This window comes from Mus caroli, unplaced genomic scaffold, assembly GCF_978045245.1.
Source record: "Mus caroli unplaced genomic scaffold, Mus_caroli_1 scaffold_17, whole genome shotgun sequence".
Taxonomy (NCBI): Eukaryota; Metazoa; Chordata; class Mammalia; order Rodentia; family Muridae; genus Mus; species Mus caroli.
The window spans coordinates 56,176,502-56,200,820 of NW_028227272.1; the positions used below are offsets into that span (position 1 = coordinate 56,176,502).

Sequence of the window (24,319 nt, forward strand, 5' to 3'; positions counted from 1 at the left end):
TTTTCCAGCAAATCTGTTGTCCTAGAGATTCCAGGGTATTTACAGACAGTCTTGTCAGCTGGGTTCCAAAATGCTTAAATACATGAGTTTGGGGAGCCACTTATTCAAACCACCATAGACAACAATATTTTAGGAATGTTTTTTTAGGGAAATCATCTTAAGTCATAAAAATGATTGAAAAATTTATTTAGCCATTGTCAAAGGAAGATAAGAAAAATAAAATTCAAAACTCTTTGAACATTTCTTTAAAGCATTAAAAAAAACTTACAGAGAAAAATGTGACATATTTATTACTAAATCATATCTCTGTGATGGCTAAGCCTTTTGCTTTAAAACCTTTTTCAGAGAATCCATGACTTGCTTTTTTCTCAGGCTGTAGATAATTGGATTTAAGACAGGAATTATTACCGTGTAAAACAGAGAGTCTATGATATCTTGACCATCTGCTTCTTGCGACAAAGGGAAAATATATATGATGAGAACAGGCCCATAGTACAGAGACACAGATAAGAGATGGGCACCACAGGTAGAGAAAGCCTTCTTCATGCCTTGGACAGACTTCCTTTGCAAAATCTTAAACAGCACTAGTGTATAGGACACAAGAACAATCACAATGGTGAGGACTTGAATTATTAAAGCAAAAATAAATAACAGTTGAAAATTAATAGTAGTGTCAGTACAGGAAATCTTTAGCAATGGAACGATGTCACAGAAAAATTGATGTACTATATGGGAATTGCAGAAGTTTAGTAGTAATAGAAATCCCTCGTGTATTGAAGAATGAAGAATTCCACCTACAAAAGACAGGACTAAGAGACATATACATAGTCTCTTAGTCATAATCATTGGATAAAGTAAAGGTTTGCATATGGCTACATAGCGATCATATGCCATAGCTGCTAACAAGAAACATTCTGTAGTAGCACAGATTCCAAAGATAAAGAATTGTATCATGCATTCAGAGTAGGAAATCATCTTATTGATCTGTAAGAAATCGAGTAACATCTTTGGTGCCACTGTGGATGATAGGCAAGCATCCACAAAAGCCAGATGGCCAAGAAAGGAGTACATAGGGATATGTAAGTGAGGGTCATTCCAGATCAGAGCAATTAGACCAAGGTTCCCTACAATAGTGATAAGATAGATCACCAAAAAAAAAAAAAAAAAAAAAAAAAAAAAAAAAAAAAAAAAACAAGAACAAGGACACCTGTAGCTCTGGAGACCCTGTGAGCCCTTTAAGCACAAACTCTGTCAGCACAGTTGAATTTTTCATTTCTGAATCCTCAATGGATAATCCCTGAAATAAAACACAGGAAAAGGAATGTTCACCAGGATTTATAAGTCAAATATCAGGAGAGTACAATTGATACTATATATGGTTATAGACTAATAACCATATCAATATAACATTTTAGTTCTATATTTTTAAAAATTGCATTTGAAGGATTTATGGGGAAGAAGTTTAAAGCATCTATAAAACTAATTTCTTACCCATCTTGTACGTAGTGGCTATTGACTAAAGATGGAATTTTTGTCTCACAAATTTGTTCACTCAGTCTTACATTTCTTAGATTTTGTTATGAAAAGATAGAAATGAAAAACATTTCAATAGACTAAAATAAGAAATAAAATAACAAACCTCCTAGCAAAAACATGAATAACTTAGCCCCTGCATATTGCATCTCCAGAATATTCTGCAACAATATTAACTGCATTCCTCCATAAAGAATTAGGGGTATGGTATTACTCCTTTAATGACATTTTTTAATCCTTTTGTTCCTTTCATGTCATCCAACTGGATTCTAACAATTTCTGTAAGACATTCAAGTTAGAATCAAAGGGAAGATAAGAAAGAAAACTTCTGAGAGGCTACGCCTAACAGGCAATGGAAAGCAATGCAAAGACTCACAGCCAAACCTTAGCAAGAGCTTGGCGAGTCCAACAGAAGAGTTGGGAGAAGGGTTGAAGGACCCTAAGAGGACAGGGACTCAACAGGAAGACCAATAGAGTCAATTAACCTGGACCCTTAGAGGCTCCCAGATACTGAATTACCAACCAAAGAGTGAGCATGAGGTGGACCTAAGACTCTGAATATATGTAGCAAATGAGCAGCTTGGTCTACATGAAGCTAATCCCCAAAATTGGAGCAGGGTCTGTCCCTGAGTCTGCTGACTGCATGTCTACTTGTGGCACTCACACCCGGAAATAGCTTTATCTGGCTTCAGTGGGAGAAGATGTGTTTAGTCTTGTAGCAACTTCATGTGTGGAAGTCGGGATTGGGTGGAATTGGGGTGGAGTATAATAGTGTGTAAGGTGACACCCAGAAGGGAATTACCTGACTCAAAAGAGAAAGGGAAGGTGGAATGTTGGGGGGGACTTGCTTGTGTAGGTGCTGAGAGGAGAGGCTAATATTGGGATGTAAAGGGAATGAATGAATTTTTAAAATGACTAAAAAAAATGAACAGAAAACCCCTAATCCAAGTCATACATACCTGTAATCCCCACACTCAAAGGAAGGGAGAATGAAAATTATACCTGGGATATGTAGAAAGATACTGCCAATTTAAAAAATAACTAATCAGCAAAACAACCTAATCTAAATTCAACTAGAGTGTTGAGAATTGTGACCCAAAAGAAAAGACAGGTATTAAGAATTACCAAATAAAATTATACTGTCAGAAGTCAAAACCAATGCTCTAGTAGGATAAGCAATAGAGATGCCTGGTTGCTGAAATTAAGGAACTTTTTGGCTTTGATGAGAATGTAGGTAATGCCAAAGAGTAGCAGTGACTGAGTGGCATCAGGAACTCCACCATAAAGAAAGATGCTCTCGGGGAGCCAAAGAGAGTGGGACAAGATGTGGACAGCTTTTATCAGAGTGGATAAAAAGAAGTTATCAAGAAGAGAAAAAATCCAGGAAAGGGAAAATTGGATGAAAAGGAGAAAGAGAACTAGAGTTTCTTCTGTCTGTTGTTCTTTGATTACTCGATTACTGCCAGTTCTGAGTATTTTTATTTTCCTTTTGAAAATTTTAAAATATATTTCTCTATAAATTTTTGCTTCCAAAATGCATTGGATTTAAATTTTATGTCACAAACTATGTGCTGCAGTAACACATTTATATGTTTGACTGATACTTCTTTGCATATTTAAACCATATTTTATAATGTTAAAACTAATGTTAGAATTGTTTCTCTAGATATCTCTCTGGATTTATTTGGTAGCATTTTCATCTCTAGTGATTTTTCTTTTCTGGCAGAGTAGGATTCAGTCAAATATTGAATCTTTACAAGAGATACATAGGGTGTCAATATGTTCAGTCATTAAATGAATGTGTTTCTTTACACGTAGTCACAAATATGCATATTTATATACCAGTTGAGTAGACATCCTCTACTCTTATCTCTCCCTAACATATGTGCATCTTTCTCTCTGTGTATATAGATATTTCTTTCAAATAAATTATTCTCAGATCTTGATAATAGGGGAATTATATTTAAGTAACCAGTCTGAAAATTTTCAATTAAATAGGCAAAGTAATCATTTTTATTGGAATTATGAGAAAAAATTCATATACAAGAACAATAGCTACTTAGTTCTTTAAAATTAGTAACTTAGTTCAAGAAAACTGAATTTATTGCTCAAGTTATAACATTACTAGCAAAACAAATTATTTTAAACTACTGTATTTCTTCATATTTTGACTAAAAATTAAAATATAGAGATATTATTTATTGTTCTTATTTTATTTTATACCAAGCTGAGTTCTGGTAAGCTAAATATAAAAGAATCACAACTTAAACAGCATTTAACTCTTTACATAATACATTCATATTATTGCATAAATCATCCCTCTTACCCATATTGTGAGAGATGTCGTAGAGGTCTTTAAAAGGTGTAGGGAATTTGAAGGCAGCCAAGAACTCAGCAGTGTATAGCTATTGGAAGGCTATTAGCAGTTCTTATAGCAGTGGGTTGTTTTGAAGCTTTTATTCCATAAACACAGGGAGAAAACCATTAACTGTGTATTTTCCTTGTACCTGATATTAACCAGTAGCAGCCCTGAGCAGAGACCTGAAAGTCCCCTCTGCGATCACAAACTTTCCCTGAAGACAGTGCAGCACTGCCCTGCTGCCCAGTTCGGATTGGACACATGTGAGGAGTCCTTAATGGCTACATGAGCTAAACAGACTTTTACACTGTGAATATGCATGCAGTGCCCGAGTCTAGCTTGAAAGGATGGAATCACTGCTCATACTACCTCTGATCACTAGTAACACTCCTGATAGGTTTAGACAATAATTAATTATTTTTGTCAGTACACAAACGGTACAGGCATGTTGGGCTGTCTACTAGAGGAAAGGAAGCTTTCTTTATTTCTTTTTTTAAAAATTAGATATTTTTTTATTTACGGGCATATATCCAGAAGATGTTCCAAACGGTAAGAGAGACACATGCTCCACTATATTCATAGCAGCCTTATATGTAACAGCCAGAAGCTGGGAAGAACCGAGATGCCCCTCAACAGAAAAAAGGATATAGAAAATGTAGTACATTTACACAATGGAGTACTACTCAGCTATTAAAAAGAATGAATTTATGAAATTCTTAGGCAAATGGATGGACCTGGAGGGCATCATCCTGAGTGAGGTAACCCAATCACAAAAGAACTCACGTGATATGTACTCGCTGATAACTGGATATTAGTCCAGAAACTTAGACTACCCAAGATACAAGATACAATCTGCAAAACACATGAAACTCAAGAAGAAGGAAGACAAAAGTGTGGACACTGCTCCTTCTTAGAATTGGGAACAAAACACCCATGGAAGGAGTTACAGAGACAAAGATTGGAGCTGAGACGAATGGATGGACCATCTAGAGACTGCCAACCCAGGGATCCATCCCATAATCAGCCACCAAATGCTGACACCATTGCACACACTAGCAAGATATTGCTGAAAGGACCCTGATATAGCTGTCTCTTGTGAGGTTATGCCAGAGCCTAGCAAACACAAAAGAGGATGCTCACAGTCAGCTATTGGATGGATCACAGGGCTCCCAATGGAGGAGCTAGAGAAAGTACCCAAGGTGCTAAAGCAGTCTTCAACCCTATAGGTGGAACAATAATATGAACTAACCAGTACACCCGAAGTTAGTGTCTCTAGCTGCATATGTATCATAAGATGGCCTAATCGGCCATCAGTGGAAAAAGAGGCCCATTGGTCTTACAAACTTTATATGCCTCAGTACAGGGGAATGCCAGGGCCAAGAAGTGGGAGTGGGGGTGTAGTAGGGGGGAGGGTTTGGGGGACTTATGGGGTAGCTTTGGAAATGTAAATGAAGAAAATACCTAATTAATAAAATAAAAATAATAATACATTTCTAATGTTATCCCCTTTTCTGGTCCACTCTCCAACCTCTACCCATCCCCCTTCCCCTGCTTCTATGAAGCCGTTCCCCCACCCACCCACACACTCCTGCCTCCATGCACTGGCATTCCCCTACTCTAGGACATAGATCCTTCACAGGACCAAGGGACTCTCTTCCCATTGATGCCCAAACAAGGCTATCCTCTGCTATATTTGTGGCTGGAGCCATGGGTCCCTCCATGTGTACTCCTTAGTTGGTGGTTTAGTCCCTAAGAACATGGGGGTGGGGGGTCCTGATTGATATTGTTCTTCCTATGGGATTGCAAACCCCTTCAGTCAGAAGGAACCTCTATCCTCTTGGTGAGCCTGGTTTGGGAGTGTAATTGTTAGAAAACTCAATGGTCTCCAAAACTGCCTTGGGCTTTCAGCTTTGGGATGAGAAAGCTCAAAGAATGAAATTCAGAGACCAAAGAGTTGTGCTGTTGAGAAAATTTTATTATTAAATATTTGTAGGTGAGTGTTCATGAGGCAAAGGAGGGGGGAAGAAATAAAAGAAGTGAGGTAGGCAGAGAAAGAGGAGAGGGGAGGAGAGTGAGAAGGAGGGAGAGGACAGGAGGTAGGAGAAGGGACAGAGATAGATAGAGACAGACAGACCTACTGCATCCAGCACTTCCTTACGTCAAAAAGTAGCAAAATCTATATTAAGGTCTGCGTTTTGAGGCTGATTATGGGATGGATCCCTGGGTATGGCAGTCTCTAGATGGTCCATCCTTTTGTCTCAGCTCCAAATTTTGTCACTGTAACTACTTCTATGGGAGTTTTTTTTTTTTAATCCCAATTCTAAGAAGGGGTGAAGTGTCCACACTTTGGTTTTCATTCTTCTTGAGTGTCATGTGTTCTGCAACTTGTATCTTGGGTATTCTAAGTTTTTGGCTAATATCCACTTATCAATGAGTACATATCATGTGAGTTCTTTTGTGATTGGGTTATCTCACTCAGAATGATACCTTCCAGGTCCATACATTTAGCTAGGCATTTCATAAATTCATGCTTTTTAATAGTTGAGTAGTACTCCATTGTGTAAGTGTATCACATTTTCTGTATCAATTCCTCTGTTGAGGGAAATCTGGGTACTTACCAGCTTCTGGCTATTATAAATAAGGATGCTATGAACATAGTGGAGCATGTGTCCTTATTACTAGTTGGAACATCTTCTGGATATATGCCCAGGAGAGATATTGTAGGATCCTCTGGTAGTACTATGTCCAATTTTCTGGGGAATTGCCAGACTGACTTCCAGATTAGTTGTACAAGCTTGCACTCCCACCAACAATGGAGGAGTGTCCTTCTTTCTCCACACCCTCGCCAGCATCTGCTGTCACCTGAATTTTTTATCTTAGCCATTCTGACTTGTGCGAGGTGGAATTTCAGGGTTGTTTTCATTTGCATTTCCCTGATGATTAAGGATGTTGAACATTTTTTCAGGTGCTTCTCAGTCATTCAGTATTCCTCATGTGAGAATTCTTTGTTTAGCACTGAGCCCCATTTTTAACGGGGTAATTTTCTTTTCTGGAGTACACCTTTTGAGTTCTTTATATATATTGGATATTAGTCCCCTATCTGATTTAGGATTGGTAAAGATCCTTTCCCTATCTGTTGGTGGCCTTTTTGTCTTATTGACAGTGTCTTTTGCCTTACAAAAGCTTTGCAATTTTATGATGTCCCATTTATGGATCTTACAGCACAAGCCATTGCTGTTCTATTCAGGAATTTTTCCCCTATGCCCATATCTTCAAGGCTTTTCCCTACTTTCTCCTATATAAGTTTCAGTGTCTCTGGTTTTATGTGGAGTTCTATGATCCACTTAGACTTGACCTGAGTACAAGGAGATAATAATGGATCAATTCGGACCCTGATATAGCTGTCTCTCTAGAGATTATGCCAGTGCCTGGCAAACACAAAAGTGGATGCTCACAGTCATCTATTGGATGGAACACAGGGCCCCCAATGGAGGATCTAGAGAAAGAACCCAAGGAGCTAAAGGGTTCTGCAACCCTATAGGTAGAAGAAAAATATGAACTTACCAGTACCCAAGAGCTCATGTCTCTAGCTGCATATGTAGCAGAAGATGGCCTAGTTGGCCATCATTAGGAAGAGAGGCCCCTTGCTCTGGCAAACTCTATATGCCCCAGTACATGGGAACACCAGGGCCAAGAAGAGGGAGTAGGTGGGTAGGGGAGCAGGGCAGTGTGGAGTACAGGAAACTTTCCGGATAGCATTTGAAATGTATACAAAGAAAATAATAAATAAAAAAAATTTAAAAAGTAGCAAAAGTCACAGAAGTATTAGATGTGGAAACAATATTAACCTCATTTGTTTTTTGTAGGCAGCCAACGACTAAAAGATGGCGCCGGTTTCTGGTACACTGTGGCCATAAACAACACCAATGTGCAGGCGCTATCCCGAATCTGGAGCCAACCCCTCCCAAGGGGGTGCATGCAAATTAAGGTGCCATCAGACTGACCAATCCCAGGAGGACACAAAGCTTTTCCCTCTGCTGGGGTGTATATAAGGAGTCCTCCCACCAATTTGTCATGCCCACCTTGTCCAGCAAGGAAGACACAACACAGTCAGATTCTTCACCAGATTTTATTGCAGGAATGTGTCGCTGTGCTACGGGGACCCCGGAAACCCAGGGAGGAGAAAAGACACAACCCAGGAGGACCACTGCCCCCCAGGCCAACATTCCCACCCATTCTTTAAAGAATGAGAAGGCATTGGTGATTCAGGAGGTGAAGTCCTGCAAGGCGACAGGGTCCAGTTCAGTGCTGTTGAGTTTGGCAATCTGGAGGAACAGCTTTCTGGACAACTGCTCCACTTTAGCCGACCAATTTCCTTTAAGGTACTCAGATAAGAGGCGACTCTGTTCAAGAGACTGAGAGAAATTAGCTTGTAGAGGGGTAGATGAGACACAGGACATTTGGACATCTTTATACAATTCTTCAAACTATTCTTGAACTAAGTCAATTCCTATGGAATTTCTCAACGTTAAAAGGAGAAATAAGAGAAAGTCCCACCTGCTTTGATATGATTGAGGAGGCATACGTGACAAAATGTGGCCACAGCTTTTGCTACAAGTGTATTCATCAGAGTTTGGAGGACAATAAGAGATGTCCCAAGCGTGATTATGTTGTGGACAATATTGACCATCTCTATCCTAATTTCTTGGTGAATGAACTCATTCTCAAACAGAAGCAAAGATTCGAGGAAAAGAGGTTCAAATTGGACCACTCAGTGAGTAGCACCAATGGGCATATGTGGCAAATATTTCAAAATCTACACTAGGCACAAAGGTGGGAAGTTTCACAACCACAGCAGTATACCCTGCCAACACTCTGCTAAAAACATGTCCTTCCGGAACTATTACAATCTATATCTCTGTCGGGGGGGAGCAATTTTCATGACAGCCTCTCTGGTACCCAAATCAGGTGTTCTTGACCATGTGGAAAAACACAAACAGCTCCCCTGAATCTCAAAATAATGGGATCTGAGCCATACCATTTTCCAGTTAAGACATCTTTCCGTTTGACATCCTGTTTAATGATAGGCGAGGTCATGGCATGCCTATCTGCAGCCTAATGACCATGTTCATCCAGAATAAAAAAATTTAAAGTAAAGAGGGCTACAGATAATTTTTCTTTGGCTCGACATTGGCGATTCCCCCTTTTTGTTTTTGTATGAGTTCTTTTAAGGTTCGATGTGCTCTTTCCACAATGCCTTGGGCCTCTGGATTGTAGGGAAGGCTAGTAGAGTGACTAACCTGCATTATTTTGCAAAGCTTTGGAATAATTTTGATGTATATGTGGGGTCATATTCAATTTTTAAACTATCTGGCTTTCCCCAAGCTGCCCAGGCTTCTAGGCAATGGCCAACCACCTTGTGGGATTTCACACCAGACATGGGGGAGGCAAAAATGATACTTGAACAGGTGTCAATTGAAACATGAACATATTTTAATTTTCCAAATGCTGAGACATGAGTAACATCCATTTGCCAGAGTTTTAGAGGAAGCAATCCACAAGGGTTAATACCAACATGAGGAGGGTGGTGAAACTGCACACAATGTGGGCATTGTAACACCACATCTCCTGCTGAGGCTCTTGAGATATCAAATTTCTGCTGAAGTGTGGCAGCAGGAACATGATACAATTGATGGAAATCTTTTGCAAGCTCCAGTGGGATGGCGTGAAAAATAAATTCCATGCGAGTGCTAGCATTCATTAAGGCATTTCTTTCAGCCATAGGGCCTGGCAAGGTAGAGTGAGCTTGAATATGTTGAATAAAGAATTCATGTGTTCTTTTCCAAATTAATTTTTGTAACTCTAATAAGATGGTGAACACAGGGCTGGTTGGTCTAAGGAGTCCAGCAACTTCTCATGCACACACTGCATTTACTACATAAGCAGAATCAGAGACTAGATTAAAAGATTCCTTAAAAGCTTTGAATACTTCCAAGACAATTTTACATTCAGTAAGTTTCAGGTGCCAGGATTGTATTGAAAAAGAATGGGCTTTTGAGAATTAACTACATAGGCACCAACACCTGTTTTATAACCATCCGTATAAATATCCAGTGCATCCGATATGGGTTTTGATACTGTGATTTTTGGAAAAAATCACTGGATGTTCACTAAAAAAATGTAGCAAAGGATCTTTGGGATAATGATTATCTAACCCCCCATCAAAACTACAGTGCAATAGGGCCCAATCATCTATCAAAGAACTTAGGATCTGTATTTGATTAGCATTATAAGGTGTAATGATTTTCTGAGGGGGTGCTCCAAAATGTTAAATACATGATTTAATGCCCAGAGTCGCTAATTGAGCTACAGCAATGGGATAATATTCAAGGGTTTTATTGGAAGACACATGAGGATGGATCCACAATAGAGGACCTGACTGCCATAACACTCCTGTTGGTTGACAGAATGTCTTCAAAAGACATAGGAGGATGTCCTCTCCTTCTTTCCATCTATACAGCTTGGCCTTTTCTAAACAACTTTCTACCTTTTCTAATGCTACTCGGGCCTCAGGGGTGAGAGCACAAGGTGACGAAAGCTGTGGATTGCCCTTCAGTATATCAAAAAGAGGGATCAATTCAAAATTTGATAGCCTCATATATGGACGAATCCAATTTATATCTCCCAACAACTTCTGGAAATCATTCAATGTTTTCGAATGATCTTTACGTAATTCTATCTTTTGAGGTGTAGTAAAATGTGGAGTAATTTGGGCACCCAAGAACTCTCCTAAATTTCCCATTTGAACTTTATCAGGAGCTATAAATAATTGTTTCATTTCTAATTCTTTTAATAGCTTAATATAGGCTTCATCTAAACTTTCTTTATTCTTTGAGGTAAAAAGGATATCATCTATATAATGTACTATCCTTAATTTTGGGAATGCACCACGGACAGGTTGTAGGGCTTCTCCTACAAAAAGTTCACACATAGTACGACAGTTTGCCATCCCTTAAGGTAAAACTATCCACTGATACCGTTTATCAGGCTCTTCATTATTCACAGAATGAAGAGTAAAGGCAGAGTGCTCGCTATCACACAATGCAAGGTGAATAGAGAAAAAACAATCTTTAATATCAATGATTATAATAGGCCACCCTTTGGGCAAACTAGAAAGTAGGGGCAGACCCCACTGTATGGGACCCATAATCTGCATTTGGTTATTAATGGGTCGAGGATCATGCAGGAGCCTCCATTTGCCTGATTTTTTCTTAATCACAAATATGGGTGTATTCCAAGGTGACTGGGAAAGTTTAATATGTCCTAATTTCAATTGTTCCTCTACTAATTCTCTGGCTACTGCCAATTTTTCAGAGGAAAGAGGTCATTGAGGAACCCATACAGGTTCCTCTGTTTTCCAAGTAATGGGTATACTGCCCTCAACAGCCCCTAGGAATAAACCAATCCCTTTTTATCTTGTTTGAACTTAGTTGGTACTAGCATAGTACTGCCTTGTAATGACTTCCCAATCCTTTTCCTGGAGTGTAGCCCATACTAGACATAATTTCTCGGGCTTGTGGGGAATACTCATTAGTTAATCTAAGATCCATCTCGGTTAAGACATCCCTGCCCAATAGGGTCACAGGTATGTCCACAATGTAGGGGAGGAATTTTCCCTACTTACCTTCCTCATTTTTCCATGTCAATTCCTTATACTAATAAGAGGGGTAGTCTCATAACCAAGACCACACAGGCTTTGAGATGATGTCTCAAGGGCCACTTTGACAGCCAATCCTGAGTGGAGATACTACTGCAATCTGCACCAGTGTCTAATAATCCTAAAAAGGATCGTCCTTCAATCTCCAAAGTTAACATGGGGCGGTTTCCTAATTCCATAGATAAGAAAGCAAATCGAGAACCTGTAGAACCTAGTCCACTCTCCCCTCTTATTTTATTATTTGCTGGGAAATATTTATGTAAACTGGGTAGTAGCAACAATTGAGCAATTCTATCTCCTGGGGATATAGCTAAAATGCCACTGGGGGAGGCCACTAAGATTTTCACAACCCCCGTATAATCTGGATCAATCACTTCAGGGGTAATTTGTAATCCTTTTAAGGCAGACGATGAACATCCAAGCAGCAGCACCACGGTGTAATTTGGAAGTGGGCCTTTAAAATCTGTCTCTATGGGCTGTACACCCATCTGTGGGGTTAGTACAAGTCTGGTGGTGGAGTGGAAGTCCAGGCCTGTGGAGCCCATAGTGACTCTCCTTGGTCTCTCAGATGTCGAAAAGATGGCCAAGGTTTCTTCTGTTCTGTATGAAGGGCCCCATATATTTGAGGGCCCTGGGGACATGGGCCCCATTGTCTGTTTTTTGTCCTGGGGCCACCATATCCTGCTTGTAATGGTGGGCCGTCTATATCTTTTGTTGATCTGCACTCATTTGTGCAATGTTTTCCTTTTCTACATTTATGGCATATTCCCAGTTGTCTAGATTTATCTAATGTAGTTCTCTTTTCATTTTCAGGACATTGTCTTCTAAAATGTCCTTTTTGGCCTCTCTTATAACAAGCATCATTGCTAAACTTGCCCAACTGCACTACTGCTGCTGCTAGGCCTGCATTGGTTAATGGGCCCTCTAGTTCTCTGCAGACCTTCCTCCATACTTCTAAACCTTTATGTTTATAAGGTGTAATGGCTACTCTGCATTCCTTAGTGCATTCTTCATGTACTAGCTGTTTGACTAAAGGCATAGCTGTATCAGGGTCTCCAAAGATTCTAGTAGCTGCCTCAAGGAGTCATGCTACAAAGTCTGAGAATGGTTAAGTGGGGCCCTGCAAATTTTTCATAAGATTGCCTGAGACTGTGCCTTTGTTCTGCAATGCCTTCCAGGCTTTGGTAGCTACCTCATTTATTTGGGCATAGACTGCCTCAGGATAATTTGTTTGATCTAAGGCAAACTGCCCTAAGCCTAGGAGCATGTCTACATCCCAATGCCTCTGAGGGTCTTGTCCTGAGGCTAAATTAGCTGCTGCCTGGCTGTTTGCATGTTCATATGACCAAGACCTCCAATCTATATACTATCTGGATGATAGGCATGTCTCAGCTATATTGTTCCAGTCCCTGGGGGTGAGGCAATATCTAGCAAGCTCCTGGACCTGTGCAACTACAAAGGCTGCAGTCACCCCGTAGATATGGATTGACTCAGCCATTTGCTTAATAGTTTTAAAATCCACTGGCTCGTGATACTGCTGCCCTTGTCCATCAACAATAACCGGAAAGGTTAATCCTATTTCTTTCATCCACATCTCTGGGCAGAAGGAGGTACCTGGTCTAACAGCCCTAGCAGACTCCTTTTATCCAGTGTAATCAGGATTGAAACGTGGACCTGTTGGTACATTCAATTTTGACCTTTTGTTAACCAACACTCCCTTTTTCACTGGGTTGGCTCTATATGGCCAATCCAGATCATACCTTTCCCTCTCATATTGAGCAGCCTCTGCTTCTAGGTCAACTTCCTCATCTTTATCAAGCTCTGAGTCACTGGAGTCAGAACTTGCTGAACTTATTGTTGTCTTTTAATGAAGGATATATTTTTTCTATTTCCTTTTCTTTCTCATTATTTCGTTTTCCTTTTGAATTTGCCTTTTCTCCCTTCTCCTTTTCTCTATCTTTTTGTCCCTTTTCTTTTCCTTTGCTTATGTATTTCCTATCTTCCTCTGACATACTTTCTTGTTGTCCTGTGAGAATTTTCTGACCTGCCTTTACCACTTCAACACACTGCTTATCTGCTAAACAAGTTCATGCCATGCGCAAAAGCAATTTCATGCTGGGCTTTACAAAAAAACAAAACAACAATGGCAAGAGATCCACACTGGATCTATGGGCGAGAAAAACATATCCCCCCTTTTAACCAGGGATCAATTTGGGTGACTTACTGATACCGCCGTTCCTCAGCTGAAGAGTTCTGAATCCACGAGATCCTCGGGACCCCACCGTATGGGCCACCAATTTGTTATGCTCACCTTGTCCGGCAAGGAAGACACAATATGATCGGATTCTATTCAACAGCTTTATTGCAGGAATGTCTTGATGTGCTATGGGGACCCCAGGCACCCAGGGAGGACTCCTTATATACACCCCAGCACAGGGAAAAGCTTTGGGTCCTCCTAGGATTGGTCAGTCTGCTGGCACTTTAATTTGCATGCACCCGCTTGGGAGGGGTTGGCGCCAGATTCTGGCTAGCTCCTGCACAGTGGTGTTGTTTACGGCCACGATGTACTTGAAACCAGAGCCATCTTTTAGGCGTAGGCTTCCTATAGTTCTTGCTACACTAGCCAATTTGAAAAGTGATAGAAAAGAAACAGCTTTTGTGTGCAATTCAGAAAAAGGAAAAAAAAATGTATAGAGCAAGCCCCTTTGACTCAGCAACTATTGTTACTCCAGGAAGCAACAACTGAAGGAGGCACTGTTTGAGGTTACTGAGAAGTCCTTGTGGATGAATTACAGTTTATGTCCTCATACATTTGCAGCAAAACCCTGAAATCTTTGGCAGGAATAGGCAACTTTTGGGAAATATTATCCTCAGTCATCATGGGCCTTAACCAAGCCTGAATGTACAACCTCAGGCTGTGATGTGACCATGAGACCTGAGTTCACTGTCATGAATTAGGGGTTATCTGACATATAAGACATTTGTTGTACACCATAATTAGTTAAAACAGGGCTAAGGTATATTCAGGTTACTGATAAGTATTATTTATATAAATATCTGTGTCAACGTTTACATAAAATATGAGCATCATCATATATCTTAATGTTATCATGAATGGTATTCTTTCCATGATTCTAATTATTTCATGGTTTATAGAGGCATTCCAATAATAATAATAATATGTAAAATATTGTACATTATATATTTTACATATAATGATATATATATATATATATATATATATATGAGAGAGTGAGAGAAAGACAAGAGAGAGAGAGAGAGAGAGAGAGAGAGAGAGAGAGAGACTTTAAGTGAATTACCTTATAATGGAGTGACAAGACTCCTATTAAATACCACAGGCTAGCAAATAAAAGTGCCAGTGCCAGGGATAGTTTATCTTTTTTGGAGTAGTTGAACAGTGAGATCCCATAGGTCCACAAAGATTAAAGGCTATTGTCATGGCTTCTGGCTAACCCCAGAATATGGTAAGACCCAACTGCTAAAATAGCACATATTTAAACCACAAAATATTGGGAAATTGAGCTGGTACTCCCCTGGAAGCTTCACCTCTTCCAGCTAGCCTTCACTGTTTTGAAAGGTGCTACATACACTGCTGTAGGATAAAGATAATTAACAATGTTGCTCAGTGAACATTTGGAGCTATAGTTATATCATTATAACTGATCTAACAAGACATGCTCACCTGTGCAATAATGGCATGAATCACTTTCTATTGTACCTAAGTCACATTCCATAATTCCTGTGTTGAAACTCATACCTGTCATTATTACCCTGTACCAAGTACCTATGGCTAGACAGATCATAGGCCCTAGAGGGAGAATCTACCACTATTATTGTCCTAAATTGGCATAGTATTAAACTGAGTCCTATTGACTTGTTATACCTACAAATTAGTGCCTCTCTTAATCCTCTCCAAATCAAACTTCTTTTTTGCAGTATATGGCAAGTATCAAGACACATAACTGCTTAAGAGATAGAGAATAAAAGTCTACAAAATTTGCCAGATTACAAGGGGCATCTATAGCATACTCTGCCTCGTAGTTCTCAGAGATTATTGCAGGTGAGGAAGTGAAAAGATTAAAGAAAGAGCCAAAGGTAGTGAATAACTTTAAGGTAACAATGTTTTCTGAATACAATAATAAAGTTGTATATGTGATCTCAAAGCAATTTGGACATTCCTTTCCTGAGATTTTTGAGTGTTCTAGTAGGGATTATAAAACCTGCTCTAGTATTATAAACCTGAACTCCAAATTAAAAACAATAATAACATTTGTTAAAATATGGTTTTTATTATTCAGTATTAAGATTCAATACTTCCTGATATATAAAATCTACATTAAAAGGGGAACATTCAATTATAACAGGAATACTATTTTATCAGTGTACACTGCTTTTGGTTACCACAAAGAATAAAGACAAGTTGACAAGAAGCATCTATGCCAAGCCAACAGTCTGCCTATGTTCATTATGTGATACAGAGTAGCAATACATCTTTACTTCATCCTTCATATATAGTGTGAATTTAAATTTCATGAATCTTTCTTTAAAGCTACCTGATTATAAACCACCATACTGTGTGTTGGAAAAGAAAGAAAGGGTTTTAAGACTTTAAACTGTAATCTGAACAAGTTTGTAGCCAAAATTAAGTATTAATCAAAGTCAAATGTGATCCAAGAAGAGTAAATAAGCTTTTAAAGACTATAAGTTAGTAATATTCTCTTTGAGATTATAGTGCTATATAAATTTATCAAATCCTTAAAAGTATGTATAATTTCACTTTTAAATTAACCCATCTTTTCCACAATTGTAAAAAGAAAGTCAAAATAAGTCAACGTATAAAGAGAAAGGATCTATGAATCTTACAGTTTAGAGGTTTGACTATGTTATTAATCAATCCTTTCTTATGAGACTTGACACCATGGACCACTTGTATTTGGAAACAAAACTGTTCATTCATGTCTAAGGAACAAAAATGGGGCAAAAGGGTGGGATCAGAGTCTCATAATCTTTTTTAAAATAATGCATTTATTTACAAACTCTTCCACATATCCCATATGTTAAAGTTCACACAACCTGTCAATAATTCCAAATGGCAAAACAAGTTGCTGTGTCTTACAAAAAGACCTCAAACAATTCCAGGATGATCAAACAGAGGATGTGGGAAACAAATATGCTTTTATATATCTAAAAGTGCAATCATGCTCACAGATAATATCACATCACATATAATCTCTAAATTCATACAAATACATATGTACATCTCTGTATCTTTACATCTTCACATAATTTTACTTGAGAAAGATTTAATCCAAAACCTACATGGTAAAAAGTTTTGGAAAGGAAAAGAGTTAACAACAGATATTTGTTACGTTGCAAAAAACCAAAAAGTTTTGCAATATATATACATAAGAGGAGTAGTGTCTACGGTAAGGTTCTCAATAGCCAATTTAAGTGTATGGATAAAACAAACAAACAAGCAAACAAACAAACAAAATGTAACAGAGGTGAGACTGAAGATGGTTCCTTTATTCTGCATTCGGGAAGTGCATGACATTTGCAATCAAGGTCATCCTACATATAAAGCTCCCATAATTTTCTTTTTTTCTCATCTGTCCAAAAATAAGAAACAGACAAAAAATTGAAACAAACAATAATAACAAAAAGAAAAAAAACCACGGGAGTCTATGACATCATATCTTAGCACTGTTTGAGCTTAGCTTATATACATTTATAATAGTTTTTTCAAATATACACTCTAATAACTCTTACATAGCCCATTTAAATGCTAGTTAATTCAGTATTTAAGATCTAAGCTATTGAGATACTTCTATCTTCTACCACTACATTTCCTCAATAAAATCCCTCACATATTTATTTCATGGAAACGGTTAACATTTTAATTTACTGAAACTTCCTGGAAGCTGATAAGAATGGAAGTAGACAGAATGTCAAGGACAGCCCAGATGGTGAGAAAAATGAGCCTCTCCTCACACTCCCAAGCACACTGACCACAGAACATCCTCTGACAGCCTGACTGGTCTTATACTTACATTTGTACTCCAGTGACTTTATTGTTCCTTAAAGAAAACACAAGTAGAATTGCTATATGAATCATCATTTCCCAACAAAATTTAATGAAAGACCTTACAATCCCATGGTTTGTACCTGTTTACAGAGACATAACACTGCCTCATCAGAACAAGGAAACGTTCTATGAGTCTCCAAGTTATCAATGACATTATATTCATGATGTTTTTACAGGAACTACAATACTACAACAGCTAATATACTTATGTCATAAAAAGTAATGTACAGACCTGTTAAAGATTTTTAATTTGATTTCTGTTGTATTTATTTTTACTATACTGTCTTTAGATAATTTAAAATTCATTTCAAATATTTTTAAAGAAATGGATACATAAACAAGAGTTCATTTAGTGCTAGCTCTGGGGGACTGGGATATGTGCAGTGGGAAAGAACACTTGCTGCTCAATTTCAAAATTGTGGTTGCATTCCTAGCAACATGATATTCAAATATCAATAGGAAAGGGCTTCCAATGAAGAACAGATCATGGGTCCACGTGTAATTTCAGTGATGTGAATGGTGGAGAAGAGGAATACTGTGGTTAGCAGGTTAAAATTATAGCTTGGGGATCAGTGAAAGACACTATCTCAAGAAATTAAATAAGAAGGATTATGCAGGACATTTAACCTCCCTCTGGTCTCTGCACAAGTTTCCATGACCAATGTAACAATTCACAAATAGGTATGCCTACATCACATACATACATAAACATATAAAACAACAACAAAAATTCAAGGTTGGATTCATTTTCAAAATATTTTGACAATGTTTAAAATATAGCCACATTAAGGCTACACAAATTTGCCATGTTTTAATAAGTGCATGACAGATAATAATGTGAAATCTAAGTATTTCTCCTTAAAAAATTTGCCAGTGAACTTTTTACTTGCTTATTCCTCAAACTGTAGATAATTGGGTTCAGTACAGGAATTATGATGGTATAAAATACAGAGTCCATCATGTCTTCATCATTTACTTGTGGAGATGCAGGGTGCACATACATGAAGAGCAGAGGGCCATAGTACAAAGAAACAGAAAGGAGATGGGCTCCACAGGTGGAAAAGGCTTTCTTTATGCTTTTGATAGATTTCTGCTTTAGGATAGAAAACAGAACAAGTGTATAAGAGACAAGGATAGTTGTAATTGTGAATACCTGAATCGAGCCAGAGAAAATAAAAAGCATCAGGTAATTAAGAGAAGGGTCATTACAGGAAATCTTTAACAGTGGTATAACATCACAATAAAAGTGGTGTATTATGTGAGAGCTACAGAAAATTAATCTGAATAAAAAGCCTTCATGGATTAAAGCATGAATAAATCCACCTAAAAACGACAATGTTAAAAGACGTACACAGAGTCTATTTGTCATGATCACTGAGTAGTGTAAAGGTTTGCATATGGCTGCATAGCGATCATAGGCCATTGATGCCAAGAGAAAACATTCTGTGGTTGCACAGATTGCAAAGGAAAAAAACTGTATCATGCACTCAGAGAAAGAGATCAGTTTATTCTTGGCAAAAAAGTCTAGGAGCATCTTTGGTGTCACTGTGGATGATAACCAAGTATCCACAAAAGCTAAAGTCCCAAGAAATAAGTACATAGGAATGTGAAGGTGAGGGTCATTCCAGATGAGAGTGATCAGACCAAGGTTGCCCACAATGGTGATGAGATAGATGACCAAGAACAGCAGGAACATGGGGATTTTCCACTGGGGCAGATGAACAAGTCCTGAGAGAACAAACTGAATGAGTAGTGTTGTGTTGTCCTTTTCCATGTCCTCATTGGCTGTCTCTGAAATGAAAAATGACTGATATCACTCAGCATTCACTAAAATTTGTAGAGTAAAATGTTGGGTAGTAGAATTTAAAACACAACTCTGTAGTTATCAGGTTGCCCATGAAATTTCATTTCATATCACTACATATGATGAAAACTTTTCTTCAAAGTGAAGAAATACTTCATCTTTCCAATAAAGATTTGAACTTGTTAATGTATTTAAAGAAAAGATATCTTTTAATTTTTCTGTGCAGTGTATGAAATTACAAGTTGGCTAGGTGTAAAAGTTCTGTATGTATGTAATAGTGTTATAATCAACGAAAGACATGTTTTAAGAATCTAGAATATACAATGAATTCAACTGAAGCGTCTTAGTCAATTCAAATAGTTTAATTTAATAAAGTAAAATCTTACAATATATAGTAACTTGGGAATTTATTTCAAAATCTATTATAAGGAAGTGGAGAAAATCAGGTTCTGGTAAGGAAAATATAATTCAATAATATAGAAAAACTCTTAACATACCAAGAGGCTCCTATGTACTGCAGAATTGTCTGGGAACAGTTATTCAAATTGTAGATTGTAAAATCATAAGTTGGTTTAGGAGTTTATTAAAAAGAATCTAATGGCCAACCTTTATAAAATTTCTCCAGGTGTTATTAAATGCAAATACTGTTATTGAAACGTCTGACTGGGCCTCATGGATAACTATAAAACAGATATAAATTTAAAGGACTTGTAATATTAACCTACAATTATGCAGTGACATACCACATATGAACCTGATATTCAATGACATGAAAATATCATTTGTTGACTATGAATATATTTTCAAATCAAGAAACCCTATTGCACCATCAAGATACCCTATTCTCTTAGCCATTATCCCTGAACATGAATGGTAAATTTAGTAGTATTAGTTTACTGAAGGTTTAAAACTAGTGACCAGGTATGACTGACTGTGTTTTGCCAGCCAATTACTCTGATAACCCAGAATTTCTATGTTAAAATCAATGATTTCCAAAGTCCATGTTACTTCAAAGTAAACAAAGGAAAGACACAGTAATAATACAAACCAGAACTGAACCAAATATTTGAGGGTTGTAGCTTTAATGGAGAGAAAGTAAATAAGAATAAAACAAATCAATAGGGTGTCAGAAGGCAAACAAAGGATCTTTAGGGACAGATGGCAAGAGATCCCTGATTGTTGAGATTAAGAAAATTTTAATGGCTTGGTGAAAGTAGTTTTCTGAGTGTAATCAGAGAATAGCAGGAAATGATGGGGAGGCGAGGGCCATGCAGTGATGCTCTGGGTTCTGAAAAGTATGCGGAGAGCTGGCATTTGTTTGTTGCCCTATCTTTTACCTGTAGAACATCTAAGGAAAAGCAATTATGCAAAGTATTAAAAAATGAGATGGGAAAAGAGGAAAGCACTAACAGAGAAAAACCACAACTGACATGGAATGATAGATACACTTGGAAAGATAAAAAGAAATAAAATGGAGGAAGAGAAGCCAGCAGTGCTTAACAAAGATAGATTTACATAGAAAAAGGGAGAGAAAGTATCGTCAGAAAGCAACATAGGACTGGAAATTTAGAATGTCTCTTTCTCTTTAAAAGTCACACACACATATATAATACACATTATATACTTAAATGTATATATAAATATATAGTCTGTATATAAAACATATGCATATACAACACACACACATATATGTAATGCACACAGACATGCACACAAACATATATATGTGTGTGTGTATATATGTGTATATATATGTGTGTGTGTGTGTGTATATATATATATACATATATATATGAGTATATGTGTGTGTGTATATATACATATATATATACGTATATATGTACATATGTATATATGTATGTATATACACATACTTATATCTCCCTAAATACATGAGACTATTTGGAGAGAGAACATGAGACTATTTGGAGAAAGAAGAGAAAGAGGAAATGATATAAATATAGTCCTCCAAAACAAAAAAAAAAAAAGTAAATAAAAGCTTGTTTAAATACACACTTGAAATATATACAGAAAAACAAGTTTCTGATGCTTCATTTTCAATGTTTGTCTTAGCTTTGATGTTTATTAACTATTACTGATCTTGCAAAAACATTGTTTAATAAAAATCAAAATATATTTTAACTAGAGCATACATTTTCAAAACAGACACATTAAGTTTGAGTTCATTACCTTTTTGTAGTTGGAGTATTTGAATGTATGTGGTCAGTGGATGAGGTTTTTTCCCTGTGGTTATAAGATGCATTTTTGATGTCAAAACAACTAGAAAACATTTTTCTGCAAATCTTAATAATTTGACTTAAAAACACATATTCACATTACTCTCTAACAGCTTAGTAGGCTCCATTCTATTCTTATTTTGATGAATAAAATAAAATTGAACCAGATCAATTTTGCATACAGATAATTTACACCATGCAAATGATTTGTATTTTAGGGTAATTTTGTGGGGATAGTGTTTCTTTCATGGAGTTCAAAGCATACCAAGAGATGTAAATTCTCAGATTGCTTGATATGTAGAGTTGAAATAAATCATTAATACAGGAAATATTAGACAAAAATATCTTTGTCATCTTCCAATATGTACTTATTAATATGTACATAAACACATATCTAAATATATATCAAGGTATACTACATGATGGAACATATTCTATATGTAAAGCCTACTCTGTGCACATTTATAAATAATATGCATTGTATATAAATAAGCAATAATATAAATATTATTGTTATAAGTAGGAGATGTAACTTAAATTGTCTACTTAAGTAATTGAACTTTAAAGACATAGAAAGAAACAGAACTGAAGAATGCCTCTCTTACAGAAATCATCATAATAATTGCTTATCCGAGAATCATTACAATTTCATAAGGAATTTTGAGATAATACCCTACTTCAGGAGAATTTAAAAGTCATTATAGTCAGGAAAGATAGCCTAGCTGTTTAATACCAATGTCACAGCTAAAAGTAAATTTAGTTAGGTAAAAAGATTTCTAAAATATATTAAGGAGAACAATTAGAGATATTTTACCCATTTATATTTAGTCATGAATTGAAATATATAGGCAATTTTTGTTGCTACTACCATTTACACAAGCTATGTAAATTTTATGAATTAAAATGGCTTATTAAATTTCTATGGAAAGCATGGTGAACACAACAGAACTTATTTGTTTCTTACCCATTTCAAGTAAAAGTAAAAATGCAAAGTTCCTTATAAAGGGTTGAGTGCTCTAAAGCAGGGAAAGAGCACAATGGTACAGACAATGGTATCCTGGGCAATGGCCATCTGCATCACAATTCGTCTGGAAGATTTGTGACTAAGCACATCAAACTGTGGTTATATGACTTTTCATTCAATCCAGAAACCTTTATAACATTGCCTGATTCCTTTTAATGAAGAAGGATTGAAGAACTAAAATTCCCACCAGGGCAACAGGGTTCACTGGAGGCAAAGAGATGTCTCTCTATTGGAAACTATAGGATTGGACAGAATTATAAATTGGCTGCACTTGGCACTGTAGATTTCAAACCATAAATATTTATTTACTGTAACAGACTAATTTTGCCACAAAAATTATGTTTTACTGTGTTATTTCCTATCACACTCTGACAGGTTTACCCACATTAATATACGATTTTATATTTTTAAGACTTAGAATAAATCTACAAAAAACCAGTAGCCAACATCAAAGTAAATGGTGAGAAGGTGGAAGCATTCCCACTAAAATGAGGGACTAGACAAGGCTACCCACTTTCTTCCTATTTATTCAACCTTGTACTTCAAGTCCTAGTCAGAGCAATTCGACAACAAAAGGAGATAAAGGGGATACAAATTGAAAAGGAAGAAGTCAAAATATCACTTTTTGCAGATGATATGATAGTATGTATAACTTACCCTAAAAATTCCACCAGAGAACTCCTAAGCCTGATAAACAGCTTCAGTGAAGTAGCTGGATATAAAATTAACTCAAACAAGTCATTGGCCTTTCTCTATACAAAGGACAAACAGGCTGAGAAAGAAATTAGGGAAACAACACCTTTCTCAATAGCCACAAATAATATAAAATACCTAGGCATGACTCTAACTAAGGAAGTAAAAGATCTGTATGACAAGAATTTCAAGTCTCTGAAGAAAGAAATTAAAGAAGATCTCAGAAGATGGAAAGATCTCCCATGCTCATGGATTGGCAGAATCAATATAGTAAAAATGGCTATCTTGCCAAAAGCAATCTACAGATTCAATATAATCCCCTTCAAATTTCCAACTCAATTCTTCAACGAATTAGAAAGGGAAATCTCCAAATTCATCTGGAATAACAAAGAATCTAGGATAGCAAAAACTCTTCTCAAGGATAAAAGAACCTCTGGTGGAATCACCATGCCTGACCTAAAGCTGTACTACAGAGCAATTGTGATAAAAAACTGCATGGTACTGGTACAGCGACAGACAAGTAGACCAATGGAATAGAATTGGAGACCCAGAAAAGAACCCACACACCTATGGTCACTTGATCTTTGACAAGGGAACAAAAACCATCCAGTGGAGAAAAGACAGCATTTTCCACAAATGGTGCTGGCACAACTGGTGTTTATCATGTAGAAGAATGCGAATTGTTCCATTCCTATCTCCTTGTACCAAGATCAAATCTAAGAGGATTAAGGAACTCCACATAAAACCAGAGACACTGAAACTTATAGAGGATTAAGAAGGGGAAAGCCTCGAAGATATGGGTACAGGGGAAAAATTCCTGAATAGAAGAGGAATGGTTTGTGCTGT

General features: G+C 37.1%; 2 protein-coding genes across 2 annotated transcripts; both read right to left on the reverse strand.

Annotated features, from left to right (window-relative positions):
* Window positions 1-315: 315 nt before the first annotated feature.
* On the reverse strand, window positions 316-1,273 carry LOC110288058 (olfactory receptor 5H19-like). Its single transcript, XM_085832102.1, has 2 exons — window positions 1,193-1,273; window positions 316-1,158 (listed from the first exon to the last, which is right to left on the reverse strand). The coding sequence occupies exons 1-2, from the start codon at window positions 1,271-1,273 to the stop codon at window positions 316-318; spliced, it is 924 nt and encodes a 307-aa protein (XP_085688228.1).
* A 17,286-nt stretch (window positions 1,274-18,559) lies between these two features.
* LOC110288056 (olfactory receptor 5H19-like) lies at window positions 18,560-19,498 on the reverse strand. Its single transcript, XM_021154511.2, has one exon. It carries the CDS (start codon window positions 19,487-19,489, stop codon window positions 18,560-18,562), a length of 930 nt encoding a protein of 309 aa, XP_021010170.1. The 5' UTR covers window positions 19,490-19,498.
* Between the last annotated feature and the right edge of the window lie 4,821 nt (window positions 19,499-24,319).

Excerpts from the sequence above, each read along its gene's own strand:
- LOC110288056 (XM_021154511.2), bottom strand. The coding sequence starts at position 19,489 with ATGGAAAAGGACAACACAACACTACTCATTCAGTTTGTTCTCTCAGGA.
- LOC110288058 (XM_085832102.1), bottom strand. The coding sequence starts at position 1,273 with ATGAAAAATTCAACTGTGCTGACAGAGTTTGTGCTTAAAGGGCTCACA. Across the intron at positions 1,159-1,192 it reads TACAGGTGTCCTTGTTCTTG|TTTTTTTTGGTGATCTATCT; the intron begins TTTTTTTTTTTT and ends TTTTTTTTTTTT.